Genomic DNA, 20,384 nt, shown 5'->3' with positions numbered 1-20,384 from the left:
TCAGCCAAGACCTCAGAAATCAAAATTGTAGACCTCCACAAGTCTGGTTCATTCTTGGGAGAAATTTCCAAATGCCTGAAGGTACCACGGTCATCTGTACAAACAATAGTATGCAAGTATAAACACCATGGGACAACGCAGCCGTCATACCGCTCAGAATGGAGACTAATTCTGTCTCCTAGAGATGAATGTACTTTGGTGCAAAAAGTGCAAATCAATCCCAGAACAACAGCAAAGGACCTTGTGAAGATGCTGGAGGAAACGGGTGCAAAAGTATCTATATCCACAGTAAAACGAGTCTTATATCGACATAACCTGAAAGGCCACTCGGCAAAGAAGAAGCCACTGCTCCAAAACTACCATAAAAAAGCCAGACTACGGTTTGCAACTGCACATGGGGACAAAAAAGCATACTTTTTGGAGAAATGTCCTCTGGTCTGATGAAGCAAAAATAGAACTGTTTGGCCATAACGACCATCGTTATGTTTGGAGGGAAAAGGGGGAGGCTTGCAAGCCGAAGAACACCATCCCAACAGTGAAACATGGGGGTGGCAGCATCATGTGGTGGGGGTGCTTTGCTGCAGGAGGAGCTGGTGCACTTCACAAAATAGATGGCTTCATGAGAAAGGAAAAGTATATGAATATATTGAAGCAACATCAGTCAGGAAGTTAAAGCTTGGTTGCAAATGGGTCTTCCAAATGGACAATGACCCCAAGCATACTTCTAAAGTTGTGGAAAAATGGCTTAAGGACAACAAAGTCAAGGTATTGGAGTGGCCATCACAAAGCCTTGACCTCAATCCCATAGAAAATTTGTGGGCAGAACTGAAAAAGCGTGTGTGAGCAAGGAGGCCTACAAACCTGACTCAGTTACACCAGCTCTGTCAGGAGGAATGGGACAAAATTCATCCAACTTATTGTGGGAAGCTTGTGGAAGGCTACCCGAAACCTTTGACCCAAGTTAAACAATTTAAAGGCAACGCTATCAAATACTGATTGAGTGTATGTAAACTTCTGACCCATAGGGAATGTGATGAAAGAAATAAAAGCTGAAATAAATAATTCTCAACTATTATTCTGACATTTCACATTCTTAAAATAAAGTGGTGATCCTAACTGACCTAAAACAGGGAATTTTTACTAGGATTAAATGTCAGGAATTGTGAAAAACTGAGTTTAAATTTATTTGGCTAAGGTGTATGTAAACTTCCGACTTCAACTGTAGATATTCCATTAAAAATCAGCCGTTTCCAGCTACAATAGTCATTAGCTACAATAGCTACAATAGTCAATCGTCAGGTGTGATTTACAACATTAACAATGTCTACACTGTATTTCTGATCAATGTGATCTTATTTTAATGGACAAAAAAAATAGCTTTTCTTTCAAAAACAATTACATTTCTAAGTGACCACAAACTTTTGAGCGGTAGTGTACGTAAATGTGATTTTCATTATTTATTTTTTATACATTTGCAAAAAAATTTTTTCAAACTGTTTTTGCTTAGTCATTATGTGGTATTGTGTGTTGATTGATGGGGAAAAAACGATTTAATCCATTTTAGAATAAGGCTGTAACGTAACAAAATGTGGAAAAAGTAAAGGGCCCTGATTACTCTCCGAATGGACTATAGATTGTGTGCTTTTCAAAAATGTGTTTAAAAAGCTTCAAACCGTATGTCTTCCCTATTCTCTTTCTTATATTTTTCATTAAGAGCTGCTTCCTCTCCAAGTCAAGAACATGACCAACAAATGCTCCATTCAACTGTGCAGGATCTACAAAGGTAATGCTCCTGTGTGCATTTCACCGAAGTCTTCATGTGTGGAGAGAGTAACAGCAGTCAGATGACTATGGGTAGATCAGAACACATTGAACCACTATCCTCTCTTATGCTCCATCTTGTTAAATCTTCAACACTCCAGCTAAAAATTCTGGTTCAGCACCATCAGCACTCGCACTCAGTGCCTTCACCAGAGGAGTAGTGAGGTATGAGCACAGCATAACTAGGGGTTAGGGGGACAATGTGGTTTTTGGCTATAGGTGGGATGGGATGTGTGTGTCTCCTCCTCAACACTCCCCAGCAGAGATCAGTTCCCCCCCGGGTCTCTCAGACAGTCTGGCCCCCTGGCCTCTAGCCTCCTCTTCCTCCATACTGAGTAGCTGATGCATACTGAGCAGCTGGTGGGAAGGGATCCGAGTGAAGACTGCAGGCTGGGCATCTTCAGGCTCCTCTTGCTCGATCAGGGGTTCTATAAGGTGGCGGTCAGCGAGAAATGGTGGGTTAGGGCTGGGAGTGGCACCGTTCATATAGGTGCTGGTGGGGACGGTCATTGTAGAGAAGACTGTGTTGGTGGATTCTGGAGTGCGATCTTTCTTTTCTAAAGAGAGAGAGAGAGAAAACAGAACGGTACACAGGCCCAGAATTTTTCCAGACCACATGACCTAACCCGGAAAAACATTAGACCCTAGTTATAGCCTACTTGTACACTCTTAGAAAAAAAGGTGTGATCTAGAACTTTAAAGGGTTCTTCAGCTGTCCCCATAGGAGAACACTTTGAGGAACCCCTTTGGTTCCAGGTTAAAAAAAAGGTTTCAATCTGGAACCTAAAAGGAACCCTTTTGAACCCTTTTTTCTAAGAGTGTAGCCCAGGGATCATCAACTACATTCAACCGTGGGCCAATTGAAGCCCAAACAGATATGTTTTTTTTTTGTTGAATTTTACCCCTTTTTCTCCCCAATTTCGTGGAATCCAATTGTTTAGTGGCTACTATCTTGTCTCATCGCTACAACTCCCGTACGGGCTCGGGAGAGATGAAGGTTGAAAGTCATGCGTCCTCCGATACACAACCCAACCAAGCCGCACTGCTTCTTAACACAGAACGCATCCAACCCGGAAGCCAGCCGCACCAATGCGCCGGAGGAAACACCGTGCACCTGGCCACCTTGGTTAGCGCACACTGCGCCCAGCCCGCCACAGGAGTCGCTGGTGCGCGATGAGACAAGGACACCCCTACCGACCAAGCCCTCCCGGTCGCGGCCGGTTACGACAGAGCCTGGGCGCGAACCCAGGGAGTCTGATGGCAGTACAGCGCCCTTAACCACTGCGCCACCCGGGAGGCCCCCCCAAACAGATATGTTTGACTAACACATAACCAACTCAAACCTTGCTTACATTTGTATACAATCACTGATTTCACAGGTTTCTAAGATTAAAATCACTGATTTCACAGGTTTCTAAGATTAAAATCACTGATTTCACAGGTTTCTAAGATTAAAATCACTGATTTCCTGGTGTTTTTACAGTCTTATGTCCAACAATGAAAATTATTCACACCATTATTATTATTATTTATTGAAGTTTTTGCTCAGAAAACTTGAGGGGCCAAGTAAAATCACCCATGGGTCGCCAGTTGGGCAATCTTGGTGTAGCTTATAAGGATTAATTGGTAATGAAAAACTCTGGGTTCTATATATTGCAAATAAACCTCACCATTCCATTAAGTGAAGTGTTCTGTTAGTGGGCTATTTTTCACCTTTTTCTCCTTGATCTAAAACGTCAACCAGATTCAGAGGACACAGGAGTATATATAGAATATAGTTTTGTTGCCTTGGTGACAGATCCCTCCTGAGATTAGGCATGGCAATCTTACCTGTGATAGAAGCGGAGACATGGACAATGGTGTGTGTGCCCTCGATGAACACCGAGTCCAGGGTGTGGTCTGGGGGTAGAGGCTCTGTGCTGACTGTCTCTACTTTGGTGGGCTTACGGATGGTCAGCATGTACGGGTGGACATCCAGGGAAAAGTTGCGACTATGCTTTTTCTCCAGCGTGCTCATATCTGCAGTTGGCATTCAACAGATTCAACAGATATGGTCAGCGGAGATGGAACACAACAGTGGGACTGAATCGTGCACAAATTGCACAACTTTATGAACAGCATGTGACATTCCAGAAGCAAATGTTTTAGTCAAATATACAAAATAGAGTCCTATAGCAAAATTCTGAGTAACCATAAACGTTACCTTCATTTACCCTAATTTTCTACAGTAATGTCACTGCTCTCAGTACAGTACCTTTAGCAGAGTACTGTGTGCTCTTGCTTAAAGGAGCGACGTAGCTCTCTGCCACTGTTTTCCTCCTCACCAGTTTGGGCTTCTCAGGCTTAATGCTGTTCTCCAAACGCGTCATTGTCAGAGGTTCCTTCACAATGGACATGGACAATTAGTACAATTATCCCAAGTAGGAATAGATTATTAAAGGGATAGTTCACTTTTTGTAGGTTTTCCTTACCTAAGGTTTTCCCCGACTTAGTAAGGGTTACCTCAGGTTTTAACAAACTTAAAAACAATTTGGATGAAATGACATCACCCTAATAAATTTGCAAAAAAGCTCAAACTTAAAAAGTGAACAATCCCTTTAACAGATATAATATTGTTAGTTCTGATTGAAACCGATTGGGTTCTCTGCCTTTAGAGAGTTCTAATTGAGTACACATCTCTTGCTGAGAGCCTAATTTCTCTATGGGCCTTTCAATCGGAAAAGGCCCATGTCAAGTCTTCACAATAAAAGCGGATAAGAATATCGCTGATATTGCTCTGGTCCACTGAGTACAACCCACTGTACAGTAAGTGGTACTTTGGTTTTTCAGCACAGTGGGTGAAGACTATTTTACTGCTTATATTAATTTAAATTATTATCCTCCGGTATTAATCTGAAGGAAATCCACAGGTATCTTGAGGCCGGGCAAGTTACAAGATTAACAAGTTAATTTGGGTCTAAAATCTGGAATCTTCTCTTTTCTTTTGGTGGTAATTAGTCATAACATAAATAAACTTACTAGGTGTAATTTACCTTTAGACAAACATATAGTGTTTCCAGCCTATTATAAGTGGCCAAAATATGCAGACCTTTGACAGGCAACATTTAGGCCTAGTGTATGGGGTCCTACCTTAAAGGGCTGCGGGAGAGGGTTGGAGCTGGGGATCCACTTCATCTTCTTGCGTGGTCGTTTGATGACCAGTGGCTCCCCTCCCAGCTCCCCTACCCCCAGGAGAGAGGGGTCCATATTGGGATCTAGGGTCTGGATGCCTGAGTCCCTCACTGTGGGCGTGACATCTTGGTTAGACTGGGCCAGCGCGGCCAGCAGCTGCCTCACCACGTTGTCATACATGAGGTCGCTCTCATTGGTGATGAAGTCCAGGCGGTTGAGTGACTTAATGTGGTCACGGTTCTCGTTACAGAACATGGCCAGAATGTTGATGTCGCAGAACTGGGACTTCTGCCAGCGCCTCCGCGTCTTGATGCCCACTTTGTGCAGTTTGTCGAACACAAAGTTGGACTTGCGCACCACAAACAGGTGCAGCAGGTTGACCAGGATGACGAGGTTCATGGTGCTCAGCAGGGCGATGTCCACGGCGGCCATGATCCTCTGCAGCTGCACGGCCGGCAGTTTGCAGTTGACGCTGAGCCTCAGCTCTGGGATGCTGCTGGTGTCTGGAGGCTCCCCCAGGGCACAGCTGAACTCGTTCTGGCGCTGGCGGTGCCAGTAGGCGCTCAGGTAGGAGATGGGGATAGAGCTGAGGCAGATGATGGCCAGGTGGCGCCCCAGGTACAGCTTGGCCAGGAAGTTGCTCTGGCCTCGTCTCTCCAGGTACTTCTCAAACAGGTTCTGCTCGGGGCTCTTCTCCTTCTCCGCATTCTCAATGATCTCACGTCTCTCTTTCTCAGTGATACCCGGTCCTTTAGACTGGATCTGCTTCTCGATTTTAGGGGCCCGGCCCTCAGCTGCCCGGTGGTAGCAGTTGTCGATCTCGTGAAGCAGAAAGTTGAGCTCGGAGGTAAGTCTTGTGGAGGCCATGAACTCCCAGCCGAGAGCAGGGATGTACATGATGCCAGCAAAGGCCAGAAGAGCATAGGGCAGGAACTTGTGCTCGAACAGCGAAGGTCGAAGTTCAGGCTCCACCCCGGGCACGGCGTCATGCAGCTCTGTCCAACAGTAGCCTCGCGCGTACAGGGCCTGGTCACGGGTGAAGTTGTGAGGCGTGTAGCAGTAGATTGACTCCTCTGAGAGGGAAAAGATGGAGAGAATTAGTTGTCATAATGAGACATTACAACATGACTGATGTTTATGGACGTTTGTCATCTCTACAGTAAGTGAATGAAATTAATATACAATTAGTTCAATTGAATTGCCAAACTTTTTACAGTCAGTCCTTATAAGAATGATGTTCATTCTATTGATGTTTCTTATGTGGGGGGGAAATACCATTGATCCATTTCATCATACAGTACCAGTCAAAAGTTTTGACACACCTACTCATTCAAGGGTTTTCTTTATTTTTGCTATTTTTTACATTGTAGAAAAATAGGGAAGACATGAAAACTATGAAATAACACATATGGAATCATGTACTAACCAAAAACGTGTTAAACAAATCTAAATATTTGTTATATTTCAGATTCTTCAAAGTAGCCACCCTTTGACTTGATGACAGATTTGCACAAGCTTGGCATTCTCTCAACCAGCTTCACCTGGAATGCTTTTCCAACGGTCTTGAAGGAGTTCCCACATATGCTGAGCACTTGTTGCCTGCTTTTCCTTCCCTCTGCGTTCCAACTCATCCCAAACCATCTCAATTGGGTAGAGCTCAGGTGATTGTGGAGGCCAGGTCATCTGATGCAGCACTCCATCAATCTCCTTATTGGTCAAATAGCCCTCACACAGCCTGGAGGTGTGTTGAGTCATTGTCCTGTTGAAAAACAAATGATAGTCCCACTAAGCGCATACCAGATGGGATGGCGTATCGCTGCAGAATGCTATGGTAACCATGCTGGTTAAGTGTGCCTTGAATTCTAAACAATGACACCAGCAAAGCACCCCACACCATCACACCTCCTCTTCCATGCTTTACGGTGGGAACCACACATGAAGAGATCATCCGTTCACCTACTCTGCGTCTCACAAAGACACGGCAGTTGGAACCAAAAATCTCAAATTTGGACTCATCAGACCAAATGACAGATTTCTACCAGTCTAATGTCCATTGCTCATGTTTCTTGGCCCAATCAAGTCTCTTCTTATTATTGGTGTCCTTTAGTAGTGGTTTCTTTGCAGCAATTTGATCATGAAGGCCTGGTTCACAGTCTCCTCTGAACAGTTTATGTTGAGATGTGTCTGTTACTTGAACTCTGTGAAGCATTTATTTGGGCTGCAATCTAAGGTGCAGTTAACTCTAATGAACTTATCCTCTGCAGCAGAGGTAACTCTGGGTCTTCCTTTCCAGTGGCGGTCCTCATGACAGCCAGTTTCATCATAGTGCTTGGTGTTTGTGACTGCACTTGAATAACCTTTCAAAGTTCTTGCCATTTTCCCGGATTGACTGACCTTCATGTCTTAAAGTAATAATGGGCTGTCATTTCTCTTTGCTTAATTGATCTGTTCTTGCAATAATATGGACTTGGTCTTTTACCAAATAAGGCTATCTTCTATATATCACCCCACCTTGTCACAACAAAACTGATTGGCTCAAATGCATTAAGAAGGAAAGAAATTCCACAAATGTACTTTTAGCAAGGCACACCTGTTAATTGAAATGCATTCCAGGTGACTACCTCATGAAGCTGGTTGAGAGAATGCCAAGAGTGTGCAAAGCTGTCATCAAGGCAAAGGAGAATCTCCAATATAAAATATATTTTGATTTGTTTATCACTTGTTTGGTTACTACATGATCCCATATGTGTTATTTCATAGTTTTGATTTCTTCACTATTATTGTACAATGTAGAAAACAGTAAAAATAAAGAAAAACCCTGGAATGAGTAAGTGTGTCCACACTGTTGGTACTGTATGTCTGAAGAGCTCTCAGGTTTCATTCATCTCTGGAAGACAAGGATTGCCTCGTCCATCTGATACAGACCACAGTACCCTCCAAGCTCCTCATTCAGCTCAGGGCCTTGGGTCTGAATCCGGTCCTGTCTAACTGGGTCCTGAACTTCCTGAAGGGCCGCCCCCAGGTGGTGAAGGTAGGAAACAACACCTCCACTTCACTGATCCTCATCACAGGGGCCCCACAAGGGTGTGTACTCAGCCACCTCCTGTACTCCCTGTTCCCCCATGACTGCGTGGCCACACACGTCTCCAACTCAATCATCAAGTTTGCAGACGACTCAACCATAGTAGGCCTGATAAGCAACAATGATGAGACAGCCTACAGAGAGGTGGTGAGGGACCTGGCAGAGTGGTGCCAGGAAAATAACCTCTCCCTCAATGTCAACAACCGTGTACTTCAGGAAAAAGCAGAGGAATCACACACTTATCCACATTGACGACTGCAGTGGAGAAGGTGGAAAGCTTCAATTTCCTCGCCATACAGATCACTGTCGATCTGAAATGGTCCACCCACACAGACAGTGTGGTGAAGAAGACGCAACAGTGCCTCTTCAACCTCAGGAGGCTGAAGAAATGTGGCTTGGCCCCTAAGACCCTCACAAACTTTTACGGATGCACAATTGAGAGCATCCTATTGGGCTGTATCACCACCTGGCATGGCAACTGCACCGTCTGCAACAGCAGGGCTCTCCAGATGTCACAGGAAGGCCAAACAGATCATCAAGGACATCAACCACCCGAGTCACGGCCTGTTCACCCCGCTATCATCCAGAAGGAGAGGTCAGTACAGGTGCATCAAAGCTGGGACCGAGAGACTGAAAATCAGCTTGTATCTCAAGGCCATCAGACTGTTAAATAGCCATCATTAGCCGGCTACCACCCGGTTACTCAACCCTGCACCGTAGAGGCTGCTGCCCTATATACATAGACATGGAATAACTGGTCACTTTAATAATAGAACACTAGTCAATTAAAAATAATGTTCACATACAGCTTTACTCATTTCATATTATATACTGTATTCTATTCTACTGTATTTTAGTCAATGCCACTCCGACATTGCTCGTCCTAATATTTATATATTTCTTAATTCCATTCTTCTACTTTTAGATTTGTGTGTAATGTTGTCAATTGTTAGATACTACTGCACTGTTGGAGCTAGAAACACAAGCATTTAGCTACACCCACAATAACATCTGCTAAATATGTGTATGTGACCAATACAATTTGATTTGATAGTGCTGATTCATGGTATTAAACCGAATGCAGAGGAGACTGAGGAGGAGGCATCACTTCAAGCCACACTTGTATTCCATCCACTCTTTCCCTGTTATGCTGAGCACGGTAGCAGCAAGGCCATTCGGCTGCCGGCTGCCGGCTGCCGGCTGCCGACTGCCGACTGCCAAGGTCTGGGTGGTTCAGGGGCAGATCTGTCCCTGAGGCGCACTTGTGACTTTCATTTAATGAGTGTTGGACCGAGCATGACAACATTGCACACTGAGTGCAGAGCGCTGAGTCAGGTGGCTGGGGGACGAGTACTGTGTCTGGGAAAAGGCTGTTTTTCGGGCTTGACAACTTTTATTTTATTGTTCTTTATTGTTCTTCCACCTATATTAGGAGAGTTAAATCCACCAGAATGTGCACAATTTGAGGGCACTAACCAAGTCCATCAATACAATAAGTGTGTACAATTTGAGGGCACTAACCAAGGACATCAATACAATAAGTATTGCATTGTACTTAAATGTAATATTGTGCACATTGCACTGCTGTCATCGGTTGCTGCCATGGCACTTCAGATGTGTGTGCGGCCTATCGAATGAGTCCTATGGGTGACCCATGTTTTCGAGTTTTGGGGAGGAGCAGTGCAGAAAATGCAGAAATGGGCTCCGCCCAACACTATGTGAAATGCTCAGTCACAGCTGGTTGGTGCTGCTATGCAGACAGCCTGACTCAGCATTAAGCTACGCCCCCACCTTCCTCTCCTCTCCCTCTCTGTTCACCAGTGGCCCAGCCTAATGTCTGCACTGATCTTTCTCACATCAAACACCAAATACATTGCATACTAACCCTCAACTCCCCAGGTCTCTCTATGGTGTTCAATCATTCTGACAAAAATAACATAGAGCACCCTTGCATGTTTGACATTCTGAATGCCAATGTTGTTGGGGCTTTGTCTGTGAGAGCTACCTTTGTTGTTGTTTTTTCTATATACCAATGTCATAGCATGAATAACATGAAGCTACTACAGCTGACTACTACAGTATGTGTGCTCTGGTTCAGTGTTAAGTGAGAGGCTGATGTGATGAGTCAACAACAACACATTAGGACAGAACGTTCCCAGCCTGCTGTGTGTGTTTGGGGTTTGCAGCACAGCACTGTCACAGCCCCCTCTATGGGCACTCTGCCAGACCTGGGTTCAAATACTACTCTAAATCTTAAATGCTATTAGCGTTTGCTCTGGTCTGCCTGCTGTGCCAAATGGGTGGGGTTTGTACTGTTGCAACTATTCTACTGGTTCAATTACCACAGACAAGCTCAATCAAGCACAGTATTTCAAATGCTTTCAAATAGTATTTGAACCCAGATCTGCCGTCTGGCCGACCCACTGACCTGCGAAATTCCTTGTGAAGACGAGTGTGACAAGCAGGATGGGGATAATGACGGTGCCGATGGTGACGACGCGGTCAAATGGTAGCTCTAGTTTGAGCTGGACCATGAGGCCGGCCAGCATGCCTCCCTTCTCATCCTGGGAAGAGCCAGGCAGAATCAGCTCCTTCAGCTTCTCCCCCGCCAGCAGAGCCGTGGCCATGTCTAAGTTCTGCTCGAGGATGTTCTGCATCCGGCCTGAGAAGACAACTGGCGCCCCCTCCTCCTAGCTACCTCCACCCACACACACTGGGCTACTTCCACACACACAGGACTGGCTGTCTCCGGGCCAGACCTGGTTATGTGGCTATGTAAAGTCAGTAATGGCTGTGTCTTGATGGATAGTCTCTTGGGTGTCTTGGGATTTTCACTGACTGTGAGTGGGACCTCCCACCTTTTGCCCCGTCCTCCTAGCTACCTTTACTCACACAGGACAGTCTGGGGTATGTTCACTGAGAGTGAGTGGGACAAACAACGCTCTCTGACTGTCTCTTCCAACATTGAGAAAGGACGTTAGGTTCAGTCAGTGGTTTTCAGTGTGTTCCAGTTGTGCTGTGTACATTCTGTGATTTTGTCCACACACAGTGTCAGGTTGAAGAGAGGACATATGATCTTTCTCTTAGTTCTCAACGAGTGTGGTTCCTCGCAGATGAGTTTGTAAGTTTGTACCGTGCCCAGAGCAACAGGGATACCTCCTGTCCTTCTTCCTGTGAAAGACAGATTGGCAATTAGTTTGATTTAAACATACAAAATGTTGGCCTTTTTTTTTCCAAAAAGAGACTGAAAAGATAAAACACAAGCTTAGTGAACATTAAAAAGAGTTGAAGTAAGTTATCTCGTTAGGATAATCTCTATAATCAGAGAAGCACACAGGTACACCATTTGTCTCATCCAGTGTTCATCCATATATATTTGTTATTTTATTTAACCAGCCAAGTCAGTTAAGAACAAATTCTTATTGACAAAAACAGCCTACCCTGGACCAATTGTGCTCTGCCCAATGGGACTTCCAATCACAGCCGGATGTGAAACAGCCTGGATTTGAACCAGGGACTACAGTGACACCTCTTGTACTGAAATGTAGTACCTTAGCCTGCTGCGCCACTTGGGAGCCATATTATCTATATGATATAAATAATAGTATTACTATGTGTCACCTTGTGTGACTATGTTCCTTAAATACCCACTTGGTAGTAGTAGGGGCTCAAGTACAGTGAAATGCCTTTCTTGCAAGCTCTAAACCCAACAATGCAGTAATCAATATCAATGTAGTACTAAACATAACATAAGGTAGAACAAAAAAACTGAAGAAATAAGTAAGCTATATACAGGGTCTGTTCCAAGATCATATTTACAATGTGCAGGGATACTGGAGTGATATAGGTAGATACTGTATGTAAGGTGAATAGGCATCAGGTATATGTGATAAACAGAGTAGCAGCAGCGTATATGATGATTGTATGTGAGTGTGTGTGTGAATGTGTGCAGACTCAGTATAAATGTGTGTGCATGTTATGTGTGTGTGAGCAAATGAAGTGAGTGTGTGAGTGTGTGTGTGTGTGTGTGTGTGTGTGTGTGTGTGTGTGTGTGTGTGTGTGTGTGTGTGTGTGTGTGTGTGTGTGTGTGTGTACAAGGGTCAACTCAGATAGTCCGAGAAGACATTTTGTTAGCTAGTTAGCAGTCTTATGGCTTGGGAGCCTGTTGGTGTCAGACTTCATACACCGCAACTGCTTGCCATGCAGTGGCAGAGAGAACAGTCTATGGTTTGGGTGGCTAGAGTCTTTAACAATATTCCGGGCCTTCCTTTCACACCGCCTGATATAGAGGTCCTGGATGGCAGGGAGATCGGCCCCAATGATGTACTTGGCTGTGCGTACCACCCTCTGTAGCCCCATGCGATCAAGGGTGGTGCTGTTGCCATACCAAGCAGTGATGAAGCCAGTCAAGATGCTCTCAATGATGCAGCTGTAAACCTTTTACAGAATTTGAAAGAAGTAGTCTGTAAGTAGCTCAGTAGTCTGAAGGGCAAAGTCACCCTCTATGATGAGAAAGAGGACCTTGGAAAGCCTTACAAAGCTTTTCTGCACCGCCGAGTACAAGGGCATATGTTTATTCCCAAACAAAAAAATGATTATTTTTTTATATACAGTGCCTTGCGAAAGTATTCGGCCCCCTTGAACTTTGCGACCCTTTGCCACATTTCAGGCTTCAAACATAAAGATATAAAACTGTATTTTTTTGTGAAGAATCAACAACAAGTGGGACACAATCATGAAGTGGAACGACATTTATTGGATATTTCAAACTTTTTTAACAAATCAAAAACTGAAAAATTGGGCGTGCAAAATTATTCAGCCCCCTTAAGTTAATACTTTGTAGCGCCACCTTTTGCTGCGATTACAGCTGTAAGTCGCTTGGGGTATGTCTCTATCAGTTTTGCACATCGAGAGACTGAAATTTTTTCCCATTCCTCCTTGCAAAACAGCTCGAGCTCAGTGAGGTTGGATGGAGAGCATTTGTGAACAGCAGTTTTCAGTTCTTTCCACAGATTCTCGATTGGATTCAGGTCTGGACTTTGACTTGGCCATTCTAACACCTGGATATGTTTATTTTTGAACCATTCCATTGTAGATTTTGCTTTATGTTTTGGATCATTGTCTTGTTGGAAGACAAATCTCCGTCCCAGTCTCAGGTCTTTTGCAGACTCCATCAGGTTTTCTTCCAGAATGGTCCTGTATTTGGCTCCATCCATCTTCCCATCAATTTTAACCATCTTCCCTGTCCCTGCTGAAGAAAAGCAGGCCCAAACCATGATGCTGCCACGACCATGTTTGACAGTGGGGGTGGTGTGTTCAGCTGTGTTGCTTTTACGCCAAACATAACGTTTTGCATTGTTGCCAAAAAGTTCAATTTTGGTTTCATCTGACCAGAGCACCTTCTTCCACATGTTTGGTGTGTCTCCCAGGTGGCTTGTGGCAAACTTTAAACAACATTTTTTATGGATATCTTTAAGAAATGGCTTTCTTCTTGCCACTCTTCCATAAAGGCCAGATTTGTGCAATATACAACTGATTGTTGTCCTATGGACAGAGTCTCCCACCTCAGCTGTAGATCTCTGCAGTTCATCCAGAGTGATCATGGGCCTCTTGGCTGCATCTCTGATCAGTCTTCTCCTTGTATGAGCTGAAAGTTTAGAGGGACGGCCAGCTCTTGGTAGATTTGCAGTGGTCTGATACTCCTTCCATTTCAATATTATCGCTTGCACAGTGCTCCTTGGGATGTTTAAAGCTTGGGAAATCTTTTTGTATCCAAATCCGGCTTTAAACTTCTTCACAACAGTATCTCGGACCTGCCTGGTGTGTTCCTTGTTCTTCATGATGCTCTCTGCGCTTTTAACGGACCTCTGAGACTATCACAGTGCAGGTGCATTTATACGGAGACTTGATTACACACAGGTGGATTGTATTTATCCTCATTAGTCATTTAGGTCAACATTGGATCATTCAGAGATCCTCACTGAACTTCTGGAGAGAGTTTGCTGCACTGAAAGTAAAGGGGCTGAATAATTTTGCACGCCCAATTTTTCAGTTTTTGCTTTGTTAAAAAAGTTTGAAATATCCAATAAATGTCGTTCCACTTCATGATTGTGTCCCACTTGTTGTTGATTCTTCACAAAAAAATACAGTTTTATATCTTTATGTTTGAAGCCTGAAATGTGGCAAAAGGTCGCAAAGTTCAAGGGGGCCGAATACTTTCGCAAGGAACTGTATCTGTTTGTTTAAAGTCACCAGAGAATATTATCAGATTGCGATTTATATCATGTTATTGTTTGTCATATGACATATGCTCATATTCTGGTCATTCAGAGAGCAAACCCCCATGCACATCGAGGGGGCCGCAGCGGATAGACTCAAAAGCTTCAAGTTCCTCGGTGTGCACATCAATGACAACCTGAAATGGTTCCTTTTCACACAGACAGCATGGTGACGAAGATGCAACAGCACCTCTTCAACCTCAGGAGGCTGAAAAAATTTGGCTTGGCCTCTTAGACCCTCAAACTTTTACAGATGCACCACTGAGAACATCCTGTGGGGGTGGATCACCACCTGGTACGGCGGTCATCAAGGACATCAGCAACCCGAGCCACGGTCTGTTCACCCTGCTGCCAACCAGAAGGAGGAGACAGTGCAGGTGCATGAAAGCCGGGACCGAGCGACTGAGAAATAGCTTCTATCTACGTCCAGTACCCTCCCCTGAACCTTAGTCACTATTCTAGCCTGCCCCTTAGAGACTGCTGCCCTATGTACATAGAGAACACTGGTCACTTTAATAATGTTTACATACTTTCTTCCACTTTATATGTATATGTGATATTCTAGTGGCTCATACTACATAACTTATTTTTATGTGTGTTTTGTTAATTAATTATTTATTGGTATGTATTTTTTAATTGCTAGGTATTACTGCACTGTTGGAGCCAGAAACACAAGCATTTCGCTGCACTTGCAATAACATCTGCAATTATGTGTACGTGACCAATAAACTTTGATTTGATTTGAAATTATTTCCCCTGGAGCTGTGAGGATGGATGTCAAATGTCAGACTCCAGGACACCTGTCAGGGATGCCTCTTAATGCTTTGTGTGTGTGTGTGTGTGTGTGTGTGTGTGTGTGTGTGTGTGTGTGTGTGTGTGTGTGTGTGTGTGTGTGTGTGTGTGTGTGTGTGCAGGTGTGTGTGTGCAGGTGTGTGTGTGTGTGTGCAGGTGTGTGTGTGTGTGCAGGTGTGTGTGTGTGCAGGTGTGTGTGCAGGTGTGCGTGTGTGTGTGTGTGCAGGTGTGCATGCATGCGTTTGTGTACGCCCCATTGCCACTGCTGCACTCTGCAAGTGAGGAGGGGGTTGCTGCTGCTGCATGCACACTACAGGAAGGTTACGTGAATGTCCTTCAAGAGGATTGTGATCACATTGTCCCGGCTCACCCCACCGCAAACACCCCTCCCCTCTCTTTCTCTCCATCTTACTTTCTCTACCTCTCTTTCCATCTCTTTCTCATCATTCACACAGAAGCTTGCCCATTCATTCTGCAGATATAGGGGAAGAGAGACTGTAATGATTATATTGTGAAAGGACAGAGGGACGGGAAACATGTCTACTTACTGGATTGTTTGAATCATGACTTACTCCATAAAATGGCTTCCCGGACCCTCCCCTCCCTGCCCCTAGCTGAGACCAATCATTAATATTCTAACAATTTGGTTTTCATAGAATTCTGCTCTATTATGCCCTCCAATAATAGCGTTTCTACTTTTTTACTGTTGAATGCTATGAAGCGTTACATTTTTCAGCGTATGCATGATACAATTTATGATGACAAATGGAATGTATCGGAGCGTAACATACTGCAATATGTAGAATAGAATGAAGTTCATCTACTGTAAAAGTATCTGAAATAAATCACTGTGAGATAAACTGTCAACTTGTCAAGCCGCAAGTAATGAAACATTAGTCATGGGTAGCGACAGTGCTGACTTGTAAGGATGAATAGATAACATGCTTTTACTAATTTTGAAGATACAGGTGTAAGGTGAAGTTGCCTCTAGACGCGGATCTGGGGTCAGTTTAGCATTTTCCCAACTAATAGTTAAGGTTAGGATTGGGGGACGGGAAGTTGATCTTAGATCTGTACCTACTAGAGGAAACTTCACCCCGGAGCGAAGATGCAGATGCATCACGGAAGAGAAAGCCCTGAGACAGAGGTGAAAGGGCGGCTTCAACTTGGGCACAAAAAAATAAAACAGTATTTTCTTTAGGCTACTGGTGTAGGCCACATTTATGACCTGATGATTCTTGTAAATGTTTGTCCCACAAGTCCAAATATCTGGTTTACAACCAACAGTTGCCAATTGTAAATCAATGTAGTCTTGTCGGGGACAATATCACATTTCAAACACTCAGCTTCTGGCAGTGGTGAGCCCTTGGCAAAAGTCCTACAACAGTTTATGCCCCACAGTTGAATTTTTTTTTAAAGGGATGCCCACATTCACTAGCTACTGTAAACCACATGTTTGGTTATGGCTGTCCCTGTTTTATAGACAGTCGCTGCTGGTGTAGACTCACTTTTGCTGAAGCTGTTAACACAATTCACTGTATGTTTTAAAGGAAAATGAGTGGAACTGTGTGATCTTTCAAGTACTCTCACCGGTCCTCCTCATTTTGAGCATTAGTGAACATCCATTCCGAATGTGATCCTCAATTTATAGATTGGCCTCCTTCCAAAAAGAACAAACTACTCGTCATAAAGTTGTCATAAAGTGAGCATGGGGAATGGTGTAATCTTAGGTCAACAATGTCTGCAGTATAACACCAATTCAATCTGTTATAGGCTAGCATTCTTCAAGTGCACAAATAACAGGTTGAGCCAACTTAAAAAGATAGTTATCCCTGCAAACAATAGCGATTAGGCTACCCCTACTACACCAAATGCAACCCCCTTGCTAAACGAAAGGCTCCAATAACATAACAATGAAGCCATTGTGGTTATAATTATATGCTACTTACTGGCTATAATATGATATTACAGGGTTTCCTCTACTAGTCTAGTGACATTTCCCAAGAGTTATTCTCAAACATGCCGCACTGTTGGTTTGACTAGTCCTCCACAGGCTATTGGCTACTTTACATCAAAGGAGCAGTACACGAAACACTGCTTGCTCTAAGTCACGCCGTTTCAGCGTGGAGCGGTGGACAGCTCCTGAAATGTAGATGGGATGCTGAAGAGCTGAGTGTGAGTCTGAGAAGGGTGTAGTAAGGACTCGTACTAGACTTTCAGCTCTGTGAGATTCAATAGGCTACCTGTATTAGCTGCAGTCCACCTGTCCATATTGGTGACAGGCACAGGAAATTCAGCGTCCATCTATAAGGAAAATATATCAGCCCGAGAATTTACTGTGGATTCAAATTCGCCCATTTACACAAAGAGAGGAAATAATGTACTCACCGGTCCTGTGCATCCTCGGCCTGCTAAGAGTTAATCTGCAGTGCGGGCGAGCCGCTACAGCGTCTATCAGGGCACACCGGTTTGTTCCGCCTTTACCCCTCCTCACCCTCCCCTCCCGGTTTTGTCTCTCCTCTCTTCAGAACCAAAGACGCAATAATGCATTAGGATTCAACTAATTATTGCTTCCACGCCCCTTGCCCAAATTGAAACGACAAAATACTGATTTAGATATATTTGACTGTGTTGTGAAAACCCGGACAACGGGTTGTGATCTTCAGATAGGGAAACAAGCGCGAAACCTTGGATGTACTCTAAACGGGATCCTTGGGACGTCCAAACTCTGACGTCACCCCAGTGAAGTTTAAATTTAAAATAGTTAAGTTTAGTCTCATTTATTAGGGTCCCCATTAGCTACTGCACATGCAGCAGCTACTCTTCATGGGTTCCACATAAAACGTAGGCTATAAATATATGACAAAGTATATTATAGACACGACAACATAAGATATTAAATTAAATTCAAAATATTTAAAACAAATAAGAGTTATCTATTGGAAAGACACCAAGAAACAACAAAAATACTATTTACACACAATTCCTATATTCATATTTGTATATACAGTACAGTTAAATTCGATATTTAGAAAGAGGAGAGGCGCTGTGATACAATATGTTTTTTATCTGTTTTTTTTTAAGATACACTTGCTCTCTGCCCAAGTAACATCTGGTGGCAGAACTTTCCATGATAACATGGCGCTATACAGAATTTAGCGATGCATTATCTGTTTTGTTTTGTTTTGGGTACAGTGAAGAAACCCATAGTGGCATGTCTGGTGGAGTATGTACAGTATGTTTGTTTGAAGTGCATGATTGCAGATTATACACGTGGTTAGGAATTTTCAACACATACATGTTTCTTAAAAATAATAGAAGAGAAGTAGTCCATTTCTCCTCAACCCCCAACCATGAAAGACTGTCATGCATGTTGTTGATGTCAGTTCTGTATGTGTAGTTAAGGGCAGCTGGGCTCTGTTTTGAGCCAGCTGCATCATTGCTAGGTCTTTCTTTGCTGTACCTGACCATATTGCTGGACACAGTATCAAGATGGGACAAGATTAGAGCCTGAAATCTAATACAGCTCCAACTATCGTCTTATTATCCATTTAGTTTAGCTATTTAATTTAGCCATTTAAGATCGGGGTTAAGGTTAGATAAGGGTTATGGTCAAGGTTATGGTAGGGGGTTAGGGTTTAGGGTAGGGACGTCCCAAGGATTCCGGATAGCACCAACCTTAAGGATTTCCTCATTCACCGGTAGGCTACGCTACTGTATGGAGCAGTCTCTGTCTGGCGTTTCAGGATGAGCGGGAGCAGTCAGTCAGTCAGTCAACCAATCTTTCCTTGTTATGTAGGCATTATAACCCCCCAGACTCATAATTTGAGCAGGTCTGTGTGGACAGATCGCATAAGCGCGCCGGTGGGAGAACAGCCAGCAGCTAGACAGGGGACACTGCCATAACTCGCCTCAACCCCAATCATGCCCCCCACCAGCAGCTGTGTTTTTGCTCAGGGGTGTACTGCGTCTGGATGTTATATGAAGGCAGTTTCTGGCAAGACAGGTCAGATCAATACAAGCCAGCAAGTGGCTCGGCAAACGCGCTGCGAAGCCAAAGCGGGCCACTCCAGACTCCGTTCAGCGACATGTTAGATTACTAGCCGGTTTTCGCCGGTTAGGTGGCGCTCCTCACGACTGCTTCCAAATATAGGGTTTCCTCTCCGCCACTGCAGCGTCGCAATGGTGACCGAAGAAACAAATGTGTTGTCACAAGTGGCAGTGGCTTGAGGCAATGTTCTTATTTTTTATGGATTTGGCTTTACATAGAAAAGTTTAATCTATGTTTTGATCGATCTGCTGGTGAGATCTGCATGCACGTTTGATGAATAGGCTAGGCTATCTTTCACGCACCCGCACCCTGTCTTTGGTGCTTAAACAACAAAGAGGACATCAAGTTGGAATAGGCTATGATTTATACTGAACAAAAATGTAAATGCAACATTTAAAGTGTTGGTCCCATGTTTCATGAGATGAAATAAAATAAAAAAATCCCAGAAATGTTCCATACACACAAAAAGCTTATTTCTCTAACATTTTGTGACAAATTTGTTTACATCCCCGTTAGTGAGTATTTCTCATTTGCCAAGATAATCCATCCACCTGACAGGTGTGGAATATCAAGAAGCTGATTAAACAGCATGATCATTACACCACCTGTGTAATGTAACCAAGAACACCAAGGTAACCTGCTTAAATGACTCCCGACCCTTAGCACCAACCCAAAGCACTTCATGGTCTGTAGCCATAGGTCATGGCTCACATCAATACCATCATCCCAGGAACCCTAGACCCAGTCCAATTTGCATACCGCCCCAACAGATCCACAGATGATGCAATCTCTATTGCACACCACACTGCCCCCACCCACTTGGACAAAAGGAACACCTTCATGATAATGCTGTTCATTGACTACTGCTCAGCATTCAACACCATAGTGCCCTCAAAGCTCATCACTAAGCTAAGGACCCTGAGACTAAACACCTCCCTCTGCAACTGGATCCTGGCCCACTCATGGCTGCGCCCCTGCCCAGTCATGTGAAATCCATAGATTAGGGCATAATGAATTCATTTCAATTGACTGATTTCCTTATATGAACTGTAACTCAGTAAAATCATTGAAATTGTTGCATGTTGCGTTTATATATTTGCTCATTTTAGATGAAAACAAATGGTACAGTAATTCACAGCATTTCCAGACATTAATCGAAGGAAGGAACTCAAGTGTTTTCCCACCAACA

General features: G+C 43.9%; 1 protein-coding gene across 1 annotated transcript; it reads right to left on the bottom strand.

The window, feature by feature from the left end:
* Nucleotides 1-1,175: 1,175 nt before the first annotated feature.
* Nucleotides 1,176-17,830, bottom strand: panx2 (pannexin 2). The gene is made up of 6 exons (XM_021601354.2): nucleotides 17,533-17,830; nucleotides 10,503-11,245; nucleotides 4,951-6,065; nucleotides 4,076-4,202; nucleotides 3,652-3,840; nucleotides 1,176-2,378 (listed from the first exon to the last, which is right to left on the bottom strand). Exons 2-6 carry the CDS (start codon nucleotides 10,729-10,731, stop codon nucleotides 2,068-2,070), a joined length of 1,971 nt encoding a protein of 656 aa, XP_021457029.2. The 5' UTR covers nucleotides 10,732-11,245; nucleotides 17,533-17,830; the 3' UTR covers nucleotides 1,176-2,067.
* Between the last annotated feature and the right edge of the window lie 2,554 nt (nucleotides 17,831-20,384).

This window comes from Oncorhynchus mykiss, chromosome 1 (genome assembly GCF_013265735.2).
Source record: "Oncorhynchus mykiss isolate Arlee chromosome 1, USDA_OmykA_1.1, whole genome shotgun sequence".
Taxonomy (NCBI): domain Eukaryota; kingdom Metazoa; phylum Chordata; class Actinopteri; order Salmoniformes; family Salmonidae; genus Oncorhynchus; species Oncorhynchus mykiss.
This window is presented reverse-complemented; position numbering and strand designations above follow the sequence as displayed.

What these genes read in the sequence shown, in the direction of transcription:
- panx2 (XM_021601354.2), bottom strand. Translation starts at nt 10,731, where the DNA reads ATGCAGAACATCCTCGAGCAGAACTTAGACATGGCCACGGCTCTGCTG. An exon ending in CTTCACAAGGAATTTCGCAG is followed by an intron (nt 6,066 to 10,502) that starts GTCAGTGGGTCG and finishes TTTCCCTCTCAG; the next exon opens with AGGAGTCAATCTACTGCTAC. An exon ending in CTCTCCCGCAGCCCTTTAAG is followed by an intron (nt 4,203 to 4,950) that starts GTAGGACCCCAT and finishes TCCATTGTGAAG; the next exon opens with GAACCTCTGACAATGACGCG.